The following is a 14,462-nucleotide window of genomic DNA, read 5'->3' on the forward strand; positions in this document are numbered from 1 at the left end:
GCAGAAGGACAGATCATGTCCTCCTCAGGGGGTTGGGTCCAGCCCAGGGAAGAAGGAAAAATCAGGTACGGGCACGGGCAGGAGTGTGGAAGAGAGGAGGAGGGTAGTCTGCCTGATTCCAATTCTGAGTTTGAATCCCAGCTCCTCCTTTCCTAGCTGTGACACCTGGGCAAGTTTCCTCACCTCTGTGGGCCTCATTTCCTTATCTGTGCAAGGACAGTCATTAGCAGTCAGAATAATAATAGGCAGCACTTATCCTTTCATGCATCCAGCGCCACAACGACCACTTCATGCATCCTCTAGCAACCCCCTCCCAGGACTCACAGCAGTAGATGCTCAACAATGCTTCCTTCTGGGTCCTCAGTTCGCCCCTCCTACCTCCCTGGGTTTGGTGGAGTTTGTTTCCCATATTGGCAAACAGTGAGTCCGGTGCTCAGAAGATGTCAGAATCAAGGTAGACTTTGAGATTCTACCTCTTGTTTAGGTGAATGATGATAAGCTCAATTTTTAGAATGAACAGAATGATTGACAAGAAACGGGGAGGAGAGAGCTCCAGGAGCCTCCTGGCCCCTAAGCAAACACCTTCAGCTTTTCTCTTCGCTGCAGGAGACATCACAGTTACTGTGCTCCTGGACCCAGGCATCATCTCTGTGGATTGGTTAGATGGAAATCTTGGGGCCAATGATTGTGTACTGTATACAGCTAAATTGGAGGCTTCTCGAGAGCTGAAACCATATCTTTTTCTTTCTTTTTTTTTTTTTTTTTTTTGAGACAGAGTCTCACTTTGGCACCCAGGCTGGAGTGCTGTGACACAATCTCGGCTCACTGCAACCTCCGCTTCCTGAGTTCAAGTGATTGTCATGCCTCAGCCTCCCAAGTAGCTGGGACTACAGGCCCACGCCACCACTCCCGGCTAATTTTTGTATTTTTAGTAGAGACGGGGTTTCACCATGTTGGCCAGGCTGGTCTGGAACTCCTGGACTCAAGTGATCCACCCGCCTCGCATCCCAAAGTGCTGGGATTACAGGAGTGAGCCACTGCGCCCAGCCCAGAAACCATATCTTTTTTTTTTTTTTTTTTTTGAGACGGAGTCTTGCTCTGTCACCAGGCTGGCATGCAGTGGCACGATCTCAGCTCACTGCAACCTCCGACTCCCTGGTTCAAGTGATTCTCCTGCCTCAGCCTCCCGAGTAGCTGGGATTACAGGCACGCGCTACCACGCCCAGCTAATTTTTGTATTTTTAGTAAAGACAGAGTTTCACCATGTTGGCCAGGCTGGTCTCGATCTCCTGACCTCAAGTGAACTGCCCGCCTGGGCCTCCCAAAGTGCTGGGATTACAGGTGTGAGCCACCTCGCCCAGCCCAGAAACCGTATCTTATACTGTCCTGTTCTTCCCCACACTTCCCCAAAACAGATTTGTTTGTTTTTTGAAGTAGCTACTAAGGGGTGAGATATCAGACCTTCTCCTAGCTGTTTAGGCCCATGGTGAACTCCAACTCCTCCTGTAAACTTCTATACCATATATACAGACAGTGGGTACTGTCTGCTTGCTATAGCTGTGTAATAAGCAGCAGGTCCCTTAAATGGAGAATTCTGCCCCTTAGGAACAGTGTCATCAGAGGGGCTAACAGCCCTAGGCCTAAGTCACTAGCAGTCATGACCCTCAACGTGTCAGAAAGCAGATCCAACCAGACCCTCCATAATCATGTAAGCATTTTAAAGATGAAGTTTATGCTGCATTCCATAAAGTGGAGACAAACTTCATATCGTATGTATTGACTACACAGGGAGCAACAAAGTACACATGAAAAATATAACTCGGCCAGGCTCGGTGGCTCATGCCTATAATCCCAGCACTTTGCGAGGCCAAGGTGGGCAGATCACTTGAGCTCAGGAGTTAGAGACCAACCTGGGCAACATGGTAAAACCCTGTCTCTACACACACATACACACACACACACACACAAATACAAATATTAGCTGGTCATGGTGGTGCGCATCTGTAGTTTCAGCTACTTGGGAGGCTGAGGTGGGAGGATGGCTTGATCCTGGGAGGTGGAGGTTGCAGTGAGCCGAGACTGCACCACTGCACTCCAGCCTGGGTGAGAGAGCAAGACTCTGTCTGAAAAAAAAGAAAACTATAACTCAATTACATCTAAAGTTTGAGCACTATAAAACTTGAGTATGATCCTTAATTAATATTAGGTAAGCATCCTTAAGTGTTATTCTTTAGTCATCTGCTTGGTAGTGTATACATTTTATCTTTACTTAGTATTTATAGCAGCTCTGCTGTATGGGTATAATTATCCTTACAGGTGTGAAGACAGATGTTCGGAGAGGCTAAGAAACTTGGGGAAAATCTCACAGCCAATAAGGTCAGAGCCTGGATTCTAACAGAGCTGTCAGACCACAAAGCTTCTTGCTTCTTGGCCAGCTGCTCCCTCTCCCGTGTGCAGGGACAGTTGGTTTTGTAGCTTTATTAACTGTTCTTATCAGCTGCCTTGCCTTTGCCTTGTCTGCAGTGTCTGCTGCCTCCCCAACAGGACTGACAGCTACTTGAGACTAAGAACCGTTCCCCCGTATCTAATCTGTTTGGCACACAGAGAGGAGCTGGGTATGTTCTGTTGGGTTGAATGTAACAGAGTTAAACAAGGCTCTGACCCAGGGACCTGTGAAGGGGACAGTCCCCAGCAAGGCGGGCTTGCTGGAGAGAGTGGTTTTGCCACTTCTCCCCACCCTTTCCTTCCAGAAATCCGGTTTGGCAAACGCTACTGAGTTTCCTGTTGAATTGAAGTAACCTCCCAGAGTAACCTCTGAGCAGATCCACAGGGCTCCTCCCATGCCTTATCCACTTTGTTTTCAACAAATCCCTTGAATACTAAGGGATTGGAATTCCTTTCCCAGCTACTCAGGCCCACTGTGAACTCCAGCTCCTCCTCTGAGCTCTGTAGCATGTGGTGCCAACTGTTTGCTGTAGCCATGGATCAAGCAGAGCCTGTCTCCTTCTCCCGGTAATGTATTCAACGATGTCAAAGCAGAAAAGTTTGGAAGATTAACTAATACTATCTAAACGTGCAGATGAAGGCTGGGTACAGTGGGTCTCACTTGAAGTCAGGAGTTCGAGACCAGCCTGGCCAACATGGCGAAACCTCATCTTTACTAAAAATACAAAAATTAGCTGGGTGAGGTGGTGGGCGCCTATAATCCCAGTTATGGGAGGCTGAGGCAAAAAAATCGCTTGAACCCAGGGGATGGAGGTTTCAGTGAGCTGAGATCACACCACTTCACTCCAGCCTGGGCGAAAGAGCAAAACTCCATCTCAAAAAAAAAGTAAATGTGCAGGTGAGAGAACCAGGACCCAGGGAGGGAAGTGGCTGGTAACAAATGGGGATAAAGCAAGGCACCTCTCTCCCTCTCTGTGGGATATTTATCCATCTGAGTCCCCCAAGCCCTGCCTGAGACCCTACATCCAACAGTTCTTGGTGAAAACAGCTCTCTTGGTTTCCATCTGTAGCCCTTCATTCCATGAGACTTGAATCCAGTCAAGGGGCTGGCGCCTGGGCATAGACACCAGTTACCCTGACCCCCCATCCCTGGGCTTAGCCCGTAGGCTCCCAGGCAGAGCTGTCACCCCAGCATGTCAGCTCATGTATCTAGAAGGCTTCACACTTCCAAGAGCTCTGTACCCAGTTTACTTGAACCCACACACCTCTAACAGGTACAGTCTCTATTTTCTGGATGAGGAGCCTGAGCCTCAAGACAGGTTAACTGGCTTATTCAAAGTCACTCAGCCAGTAAGTGAGACTGGAGCCTGGGCTGGGGATCACTCCACAGCCCCCCAGGTGACTTTACCTTACCCCGACATAGGTGTAACCCAGAGATGCCTCAGTTACTGGGTTGCTCAGGAATTAGGGTGCCCTGGGAAAGAGTTTTCTTCTGAGGCTCTGGGCCTAAGCAGGGTTTCTTTGAGCCTCAGAGACGAGATATGACACACATGACCTCTGGCCTCCTCTCCACCAGCCAGCCTGCTCCACACGAGCCAGGCTGACCCCCGTGCAGGTTCCCTACCTGCTGCGCCTGACCCCACGCACACTGGGCATTTTTCTGCCTCCTCACCCCTTCCAACATCCCAACCTGTCTTTTTAAACTTAGTTCAACATCCTCTCTTCCAACACTGCTCCTCCCAGACCCTCCCACCCTGGTCCCCCTAACAGCTGGGTTCAAGCTTTCCAACAGCTCTGTGCCCCACAGGCTCTCCGTCTGTGTGCACCACTTAGTGCTACTCAAGAGCAGGCATGGGCAAGTTCAACACCACACCCCGCTGGCTCATAGGAGGCCCTCGGGAGGTGTTAGTGGAGTTAATGAGGCTCGACTTTTGGTTTCAAAGATCTTTCTTGATGGCCAGGGGCAACTATTCTACCTCCGTCAACGCTTATGCACCAAGATACAGTATGAGACGTCCCTAGACGGAATCCTCTGCCCCCAAAGATCTCATCCCTTTGAGTCTGAAAGCTTTTGAGCTTCCTGCTCAAGTGCAGGCAAGGGTAGCCAGTAGACATGAGAAAAGATGCCTGGTATTTTTTTTCTTTTTTTCTTAGAGACAGGGTCTCACTCTGTCACCCACGCTAAAGTGTAGTGGCGTAATCATAGCTCACTGCAGCCTCGTCTTCCTGGGCTCGAGCGATCTTCCTGCCTTAGCCTTCGCAGTACCTGGGACTACAGGAGTATGCCACCACATCCAGCTAATTGTTTCCTTTTTTGTAGAGATGGGGGTCTCACTGTGTTGCCCAGGTTGGTCTTGAACTCCTGGGCTCAAGGAATCCTCCCGCCTAGGCTTCTTTTTTTTTGAGACGGAGACTCGCTCTGTTGCCCAGGCTGGAGTGCAGTGGCACAATCTTGGCTCACTGCAAGCTCCACCTCTCAGGTTCCAGCGATTCTCCCGCCTCAGCCTCCTGAGTAGCTGGGATTACAGGCGTGCACCACCATGCCCAGCTACCGCCTAGGCTTCTTAAAGTGCTAGGATTACAGACGTGAGCTACCACGCCTGTCCTCGGTATTTCTAAGAATGGAAGGAACACAAATCCAAACAACAGGTGGCATTTTTGACCTATCAGATGGGTAAAAATCCAGTTTTTTAAAGGTATAGTTTTAGAGGCATAATGAAGCAATCTCAGACTCTGTGGGTTAAAAACTAGGACAGTTTTTGGGGACAATTTTACAGTAACTATAAAAAATATGAAACACTTCTAGCCATTTTCCTACAAGAATATCCACACCACTGCACAAACTTATATTACGAGCATATTTGTCATAGAATGAATTGTAATCATGGAAAAAAGTGAACAGAACTTAGATGTCAATTAATAGAGGTCGATTATATTCATCATGGAACGGTCATACAACAGATGCCTCTCTGGCCACTTAAAAGGATAAGGTAGATATTCATGGAGCGGTGTGGAAAGATGCCCAGTATCTGTTATGTGAGAAAAGCAAGTTGAAAAAGAACATGTGTAATAGTATCCCTTCTGGGTAAAAAGAAAGAAGTGTGTGTGTCTACGTGTCTGTGTTGCGATAGGTGGGTGTCTAGCCCAAGCATTAGTCTCCCAACTTCAGGGTCACCTTTCTACAGTACATTTGGGGACAGAAGGAATGTGTTTTGCTGGTGACTACTGAGTTATGTACTTGCCAGCTTATTCCCCCTGCACCCTCTCAGTCACTTCCAGACCAGTCTTCATCCCTGAACGCCCTGGTGCAGGGCCTGTTGAGGAAAGAACATTGGGGTATTCTGGGCCCCCTATACATCACTCCCTCCCCCAATTGCCCCCCACCACCATCTCACAGGACTGTATAGGAGTCTTGGATTTTACTAGAGGGTTGGAGCCACCAAAGGGCATGACAATGGGGATGGGAATATATTTCAAACTCTCCCCAAATTATAAACTTTTTCGCAAGTGGGCTTTTGAAATGGATTTACTGAAACTGAGAATGGTGCACCCAAGGGTGACCCCAAACCCTTGACAGAACTTGCCTTTCTTACCCTGAAACCTCCCAGTCAACAGCCACAGGAGCTGGCTCTGTGGGGGAACACACGTGAGGGAAATGCTCATTCTTATAGTCTGAGGAGGAAGCAACAAGAAGGAAAATTTGTCCAAGGAATTCCCTGAGGGGCACTCCAGTTCCTAGCCTTGCTCCCAGGACCTCTGGTCTGCCTTTGGCTTTCTTTTTTTATTTCTTTTTTTTTTTTGAGACGGAGTCTTGCTCTGTCGCCCAGGCTGGAGTACAGTGGCACAATCTCAGTTCACTGCAAGCTCTGCCTCCCAGGTTCACGCCATTCTCCTGCCTCAGCAGCCCAAGTAGCTGGGACTACAGGTGCCCGCCACTACGCCTGGCTAATTTTTTTGTATTTTTTTAGTAGAGACGGGTTTCTCCGTGTTAGCTAGGATGGTCTCGATCTCCTGACCTCGTGATCCGCCTGCCTTGGCCTCCCAAAGTGCTGGGATTACAGGTGTGAGCCACCGTGCCTGGCCCTGCCTTTGGCTTTCTTCCTTTTTTTATTTTTCTGAGACAGAGTCTTGCTCTGTTGCCCAGGATAGAGTGCAGTGGTACATTCATAGCTCACTGCAGCCTTGAACTCCTGGGCTTAAGTGATCCTTCCACCTCAGCCTCCTGAATAGCTGGGACTACAGGTGCATGCCACAACACCTGGCTAATTTTTTCAATTTTTTGTAGAGGTGGGTTCTCACTATGTTACCCAGTCTGGTCTTGAACTCCTGGGCTCAAGTGATCCTCCTGCCTTGGCCTCCCAAAGTGCTGGGATTGGAGGCGTGAGCCACCTCACCTGGACTTGGCTTTCTTTAACATGCTTTCTGCATTTATTCATAGCCTTTGGAATTATAATCAATTGACTAGTATTACATATTGATATAATGTATTAAATTATTCCTTTAATGTTGATCACTTACAGTGCTTCTACATTTTCCATATAAATGATGTTGCAGTGAACATCTTCATGCATGGAGATTTTTGCTTATATTGTATTTTAAGAGTGAAGTTACTGGGTCACAGAGTATAATATAAATGTCTTTATGGCTCCTACTAAAGATTGCCAAATTGCTTCCAAAAGAGTTACTCTGATTTATAATACTACCAACATCCATTCAATCTATAACTTCTAGTATTACCTTGCCAACACTGGCTCTTTTTATTTTTTTTGGTTGGCTATTTTAGCAGATTATAAATGGTATCTCAAAGCTGTTTTTCCTGTTTTTCTCCTTACTAGCAAGGGTGGAGTTCAGATTTTCGAAAGGATTTTTTTTTTTCGTTTTTTTTTTTTTTTTTTTTTTGAGACAGAGTCTTGCTGTGTTGCCCAGGCAGGAGTGCAGTGGATCTCAGCACACTGTAACCTCTGCGCCTGGCCTCAAGCGATCCTCCCATCTCAGCCTCCCGAGTAGCTGGGACTATAGGCGTGTGCCACCACACCCGGCTAATTTTTGTTTCTTTGGTAGAGACACGGTCTTGCTGTGTTGCTCGGGCTGAAAGGTTCTTTTTCTTTTTCTTTTTTTTTTTTAAAGTGTCCTAAATTATAGTCACATGTGCTCTTTCCTCTCCAACCAGTTAGACTCTAATGAATAATATTAATGATAATAATAACAACTGTAATTCCTTAGGCCTTTAGAGCACTTTGCAGTTTATAAACTGTTATACCATTGTATCTTTTCATTCTACCAGTAGGTGAAACAGGGCAGGGATGTTCCCCCAACCTACCACCTACCTTATTGATGAAATAGTTGAAGCTATGCAGAGGAGGTTTGCTTTGAGTGACAGAAGCCCACCAGGGCTGATGTAAATAATTAGGGAGGTGATTCCAAGATTGCAGAGAAACTGCTCAGTCTCTCCCTGTCTGGGGCCACATGGTCTCCTCTTTGCTTTTCTCTGCATGTCCCATCCTCCTCTCTGCAGATCATCTTTTTCTGCTTCTTTATCAGTATCCACAAGACTGAAAATAGCAGCTCTATCCAGGCTCTGCCCATCCTTTCAGCTCAGGCCCCAACATCTGATCAGTCTCTGCCTTCCAGTCCACCATCTCTCAGGAGAGACCTGGGGCCTCTCAGCCTCCCAGATGCAGTTCCCCTTACTCAGGGGTCCATCCTGGGTGGGGGACACAGTGGGGGATAAGGCCCTGTGGTCCAAACAGCCAAAGTGGGGCTGAGCAGAGTAGCAGGAAGGCAGAGTCTCCTAGAAGGATGTGGCATGTGAAGCAAGGATAGGCTTTTTAACACAACACTTACTAAAAGGGGCTCATGCATGTTCTTATCCGGGCTAGGCCACAGCAGTGGCAACATGCCAGTAATAACAGTTCTTAGGTCTGCAGAGACTTCCCAGAGAAAACCTCCCACAGGCAGAGAGATGGTCTCCTTCCTCTCTAGCCACACCCTGAGACCTCCCAGCAGGCCTCACTTGAGCTTTGCCCATCGCCTCAAGCCAGGAGGTGCCTCATCAGGCAGATCTCAGAAAGCCTGGTGTCCAAGGAAAGGGGCACCTCTCATCAAGGGCCCTCTTGGCCGTGTCCACCCAGCCTGGATCCTCATCTCCTGGACCCTCATCTCCCTCTGCAGGTGCGGATCTGGGAGATCCCCGAGGGCGGGCTGAAGCGGAACATGACGGAGGCGCTCCTGGAGCTGCATGGGCACAGCCGGCGTGTGGGGCTGGTTGAGTGGCACCCCACCACCAACAACATCCTGTTCAGCGCTGGCTACGACTACAAGGTATGCAGTGGGCAGGCAGCTAGGTGGAGAGGGATTGGGGAAGAGAAAGGGGCCTTTTGGGTACCCGTAGAAAACACTGTTGGTTCCTAAGCAACCAATATTGCCTAATCTGTTCTTTTGCTCATTCATTCATTCATTCATTCACTGCGCGCAACTGAGCAACTCCTGTGCACCCTGTCATTCCTGGGGTCCACAGAGGCCGGAGGCATCTTTTCTGCCTTCTCTGGTGGTTGATGGACTGGAGGAGAATGCCCCTTCCATGCCCACACCCTTTGACTGGCCACTTCTTAACCAAGAGGTGGCAAAAGGGGTAACCAAAGCTGCTGGAGGGCAAAAAGTGGAGCCTCAGCCCCGAGCCCCGGCACATCCTCAAAAAAGGTGGGCTGACCACATGGGACCTGACAAGGAACATGTATCCTTCTTGCTCTTCCATAAACTGAGCCCAGGCTGGTGCTGGGATCTGACCAAGGATATTGATGGATTTGTGTGCCAGGGATGTATCAGCCTTTCCATATAGAACTCAATGACCCCCTTCTGCATCCCAGCACACCCCAGGCCCTGCATGGGGCGCTTCTCCCAGGGCAGTCGAGTGTGGACTGCGGACAAACACCCCAGGACCCTAGCAGCTGCTGACCCTGCCTCCCGCTCATCTGCCCTCGCAGGTCCTCATCTGGAACCTGGACGTGGGCGAGCCGGTGAAGATGATCGACTGCCACACAGACGTGATCCTCTGCATGTCCTTCAACACAGACGGCAGCCTGCTCACCACCACGTGCAAGGACAAGAAACTGCGCGTGATTGAGCCCCGCTCTGGCCGTGTTCTGCAGGTGGAACCCTACATTTTTTGAGATTGAAGGGGAAGGTATTGAGGGCTGGGGCTCAGCTTTCAGCAGGCCTGGAAAAAAAAGGCTGTGCCAGCCCCCTTCTCCAGTGCATCTCACTGCACCTCTGTTGAACAACCTTTCTCTCTCCTGGGCCCTTCTCAGCTCATAGGAACCCTGCCTTGTTCTGGGTGGGGAGGGACCTCATACCCTTTCCTGTCCCCACTGCATCCCCTACCTCCAGACAGGATTCTTCTGGCTTGCTCTGGGGGCTGAACTGGTGACACCCTTCAGTGCATACATCCCCAGGTGTTAACCAAGTCCATCATAGGCACAGGAGGAGGAGACACTGGACTCACTGCCCAGCCACTTGATAGGATGAGCCTGAGGGAAATGGCTAGGGTGCCAAGGTTGATGGTGAACTTAGCTCCACTTTTGGTCTTTGAATCTCCTGGGTCTTGGGTTTGAGGAAGGGGTTAAGTGCCATTTGGAAGTAAGCAATTACCATTTTTTGAGCACCTGCTGTGTGCTGGTCATGGGGAGAGATGGAATGGAAAATATGGATGATATTTGAGGTTTGCCTTCTACACAAGAAGGGATTAATGCTTGGTCTGGGTGTGTTTACCTTGGAATAGTCCAATATTACAAGACCAGAAAGTTTTCTGCTACTATAGGTTGAGCATCCCAAATTCAAAAATCCAAAATCCAAAAGACTCCAAATCCAAAACTTTTTGAGTACTGACGTAACACCCAAAGGAAATGCTCGTTGGAACATTTCAGATTTTGGATTTGGGGATGTAGGAAGCTCAACTAGTAGGTATAATGCGAATATTCTGACATCTGAAACAATCCAAAATCCGAAACACTTCTGGTCCCAAGCATTTCAGATAAGGGCTACTCAACCTGTACCACTACAAATAAGAATAATGAGAGTTGCTTAGCATGATTAGTGTTAACTGACATCTGCTAAGAGCTCACTGTGTGGCCTGCACTGTGCCTGGGGCTCTGCACATCGTCTCATTTAATCCTCAGGACAACCCTCTCAGCTGGGCGCTGTTACTCCTCTCATTTGATACATGAGAACACTGAACCTTAGCGAAGTTGGGAAACTTGAATCTCACGGTTCCAGGAGGAGCTAGGATTCAAACCCAGAGCCCATGCCAAACAGAAAGAATGTTTATGAACAGAGAACCCCCACCTCCAATTCCCAAATGGGGCCATGAGCCCAGGGAAGGTGAAGGTGTTCTCTTGGGCTACACTTTTTTGGCAGAGCTAGAACTAGAGTTCAGAGTGTGTGGTGCCAGCCTGAATATGTGCACTGCCCCATTGGCCTCTTTTCTGACCTGCTGCCAACTTACCTGATGCCGAGGACTGTTGTGTGTTAGGAGGAAATCAAGTGTCACGAGCCAGTGGGCAGGAAAGGAGGCCCAAGACAGCTCAGTTAAGGAGGCACTCCCTGATGAGGCAAGTTGTGGAGCAGTGATGGGCATGAGTCTCTTGTCCTCCTGAGCCTCAGTTTCCTCGCCCTCAAAATGGGGATGATGATTTCTTCTGATAGATAATTGTTATGAGGATGAAAAGCAGTGCCCCTGGTGAGAGCTCCTGGAGTGGTGTAGCCGCCAACTGAACTTGGTGGAGTTTGGCTCCCCTCTTGCTCCCTGTTCCCTACCTTCTCTGGGAAATGGCAGAGAAGGCATCTGTGGAGCCATTACTGCACAGTGCTTAGAACGGTGTCCCGTGGCTGCTGTAACAAATGCCCACAAACTAGGTGGCTGAAAACAACAGAAATGTATTCTCTCACCGTTCCAGAGGCCAGATGTCCCACATCAAGGTGTCAGCAGGACTGTAGTCCCTACAGATGCTCTAGGAGAAAACCCATTATTTGCCTCTTCTGGGGGTTGCCGGCTCCCGTGGCTGGTGGCCACATCACTCCAGTCTCTGCCTCCAGGGTCACACACCTTCTCCCCTGTGTGTCTCTGTAATCTTACCTCTCTCCCACAAGGACACTCATGATGGCATCCAGGATCCACCTGGATAATCCAGGGTAATCTCATCTCCAAATCCTTAGCTTAACCACATCTGCAAGGACCCTTTTCCAAATAAGGAAATAATTGCAGAGGCCAGGGCTTAGGACATGGGTATATCTTTTCGGGGCCACCATTCATGCCACTGCAGAACCCACATGTTGGGGACCCTGACTCACCACCTCCCTCTGTTCCTACTAGGAGGCCAACTGCAAAAACCACAGAGTGAACCGGGTGGTGTTCCTGGGGAACATGAAGCGGCTCCTCACGACAGGGGTCTCCAGGTGGAACACAAGACAGATTGCCCTCTGGGACCAGGTCAGCCACGGGGAGGCCTGCTGGGTTTGGGCTAAAGGAAGCATCATTGCCTCGGAGGTCACTTCCTCAGAAAGTCAGGAGCCTGGACCCGCACACCAGCTTCTCATAGCATTCCCAGTGGAGAAATCAGACAGAGACCCCCAGAGGCCGAGCTTGGGTACAGAGGCTTCAAGGAACAATGTCGGCCACACCTGCAAGATGTTCACCCTCTTTTTCCAGAGTGGGGGCTGAGCTCCAGAGAGATCAAGAGACTTACCTGGGGACACATAGCAAGTAGCAGGTTTGGGGACAATGAGAACAAGTCCCTTGCCTCCTGTTTGTAAGACCCTTTCCACTGCTCCTGGCTGCTTTTCGTGACAAGAAAGTCAGTCTTGCCACCACCCATAGGACGGGCTTTTTAACATCTAGGGGAGGTCTTAATATAAAGTAGTTGCCATCCTAAGAGGCCTTCCTGGGATTTGGGGAGGGGCATGCCATCCTGCCTGCAGAGAGGCTGAGACCAGCTCTTCTCCCTCAGGAGGACCTGTCCATGCCCCTGATCGAAGAGGAAATTGATGGGCTCTCTGGCCTCCTGTTCCCCTTCTACGATGCTGACACCCACATGCTCTATCTGGCTGGAAAGGTAGTAGGAGGTGGGGGAGGGCCCGGGGCAGCCTGTGGGAGAGCCCTGCCCTCAGTGCACCCCTGCACCTGTCCCACCCCCTTGAGAGTAGCCAGCCTAACCTTCCCAGTTCCTGGGCCTCACCTTTCCCATCCACACCTGCCCTCAAGTCTGACACCCATTCTTACTCAAGTGTCTGCTACCAAGAATTCCTTCAAAGGTGAGCTGGAGTGGGCTTTTACATTGGAATAAATATCAGAGCCTGCAGTGTAGTCAGTGATGAATGATGGAATTTGAGATACCCGCCAGGAGATCTTTAGTGAATATAGCCTTGTTTGTCAGAAAGGCTGTCTACACACACACACTCACATCAGCCCATCCACCTCCACCTCTCCACCCGCAGTGAGTCCCCTGTGGTGCACCCACTAGGAGCCTAGAAGCCAGGTTTCCTTGTTTTTTTTTTAATCGCCCATGAGGCACAGGGGAGAGCTGTCTTCAGCTGGCTCCTGGGACCAGGCCCTGCTCTGCCCTCCCTACCTGCCACCTTCCTCACCTCCATCTCTCCTGACCCCAGGGTGATGGAAACATCCGGTACTACGAGATCAGCACTGAGAAGCCCTACCTGAGTTACCTCATGGAGTTCCGCTCCCCAGCCCCACAGAAAGGCCTAGGTAAGGGGCCCTGAGGCTGCCACAGCTGGTGTGCTCATGGCACGGGAGGACATCTGGCCCATGGGTCACCCCCTCCCTTAAATGGAAAATCAGACTCAGAAGGCCACAGCACATGGGCAAGTTGGAACAGAACCTGCAAGAGCTGGCCCTGCTGCAGCCGTCACTACCCACTGGACCAGTGCTGTCACGCCACTGTGCTCACATCCACCATCAGAAGCAGCTTGCCAGCATGTGCTCTGCGTCTGCACTCCTGATTTCAGATGGGGAGCCTGAAGCCCACAGTGGCTATGACGATGGTGGGAAGTGGTCCAGTAACTAAAGGTCAGAGTGGGGTCTAGGCACAAGTCCCTTCCTGAGCCTCTAGGAAGCCGCGACTCCCAGACCCCAGCAGCAGCTCTGTCTGCCTGATAGGGCAGAAAGAAATTCCAGGTGTTCCCGTGACTGCAGCCCCAAGCTCCCTAGGCTCTCAGGCAGAAACCCAGAGAGGGCTCTGGGATTTACAGGGTGTAGTGAGTGAGACTCCACATTCTCCCACCACTAAAAGTCTTACAACCAATTTTCCTTCCTTTCAGCTAACCTGGTAATGCATATGATTCAGCAATTCTATATTTCGGGTCCAAATCACCCAATGAAACACCTATTTTCAGGGACCTCCCATTCCCACCTCTGCGGGTAATCCTCTTTGGAGCTTGAGTCTAGCTTGCTTTCCCTGTGGGTCTGGTATTATGGACACGGCCTGAGGGCCAGCTTCAGGAACATCGGGGCTGAAAGGGCCTGAGAGCCCACTCCAGTGACCAACAGCAAAATGGAAACCAAAGGATGTCCTAAGTCCTAATCACCATTCCATCAACTTTACCCTTCCCCAACTCTGTCATCCCCACCTCCTTCACTGTCACTCGTGCATCAAATAGTATAAAAATCAGCCTGGACTTTGGAGTCAGACCTGGGTTTACATTCTGTCTCAGCTGTGCACTTAATCCCTCTAAGTCTCAGTTTCCCCATCTGTAAAATGCGGATAATCAAACCTTCCTTGAATGGCTAATGTAAGGCTTCGAGACCATATGTGCAAGGCACCTGGCAGAGCACTTGACTCCTCCTGCTCCTTCACATAGTTGTTCAATAAACAGTTATTGACCTCCAACTGTGTACCAGACCCTGCACGAAGTCCAGTGGCAAATAAAACAGAACATGGCCTTACTCTCATGGAGATCACGTTCCACTGAGCAGGAGACAGGCAATAAACAAGAAAAATATTGGATGG

At 49.8% G+C, this 14,462-nt stretch overlaps 1 protein-coding gene across 5 annotated transcripts in view; it reads left to right on the top strand.

Annotated features, from left to right (window-relative positions):
* The window catches only part of CORO2B (coronin 2B), a 155,911-nt gene that overhangs the window by 123,819 nt on the left and 17,630 nt on the right, over positions 1–14,462 (top strand). For all 5 annotated transcript variants that reach the window (XR_008513664.1, XM_024232773.3, XM_054531623.2 and 2 more), the window contains 5 exons: positions 8,617–8,766; positions 9,429–9,593; positions 11,813–11,929; positions 12,447–12,551; positions 13,105–13,201. Coding sequence is in view for 4 of the 5 variants with exons in the window: in XM_024232773.3 (XP_024088541.1) it covers positions 8,617–8,766; positions 9,429–9,593; positions 11,813–11,929; positions 12,447–12,551; positions 13,105–13,201 (634 nt within the window). In the remaining variant the exon portion in view is untranslated. The remainder of the gene's footprint in view (positions 1–8,616; positions 8,767–9,428; positions 9,594–11,812; positions 11,930–12,446; positions 12,552–13,104; positions 13,202–14,462) is intronic.

This window comes from Pongo abelii, chromosome 16 (genome assembly GCF_028885655.2).
Source record: "Pongo abelii isolate AG06213 chromosome 16, NHGRI_mPonAbe1-v2.0_pri, whole genome shotgun sequence".
NCBI lineage: Eukaryota > Metazoa > Chordata > Mammalia > Primates > Hominidae > Pongo > Pongo abelii.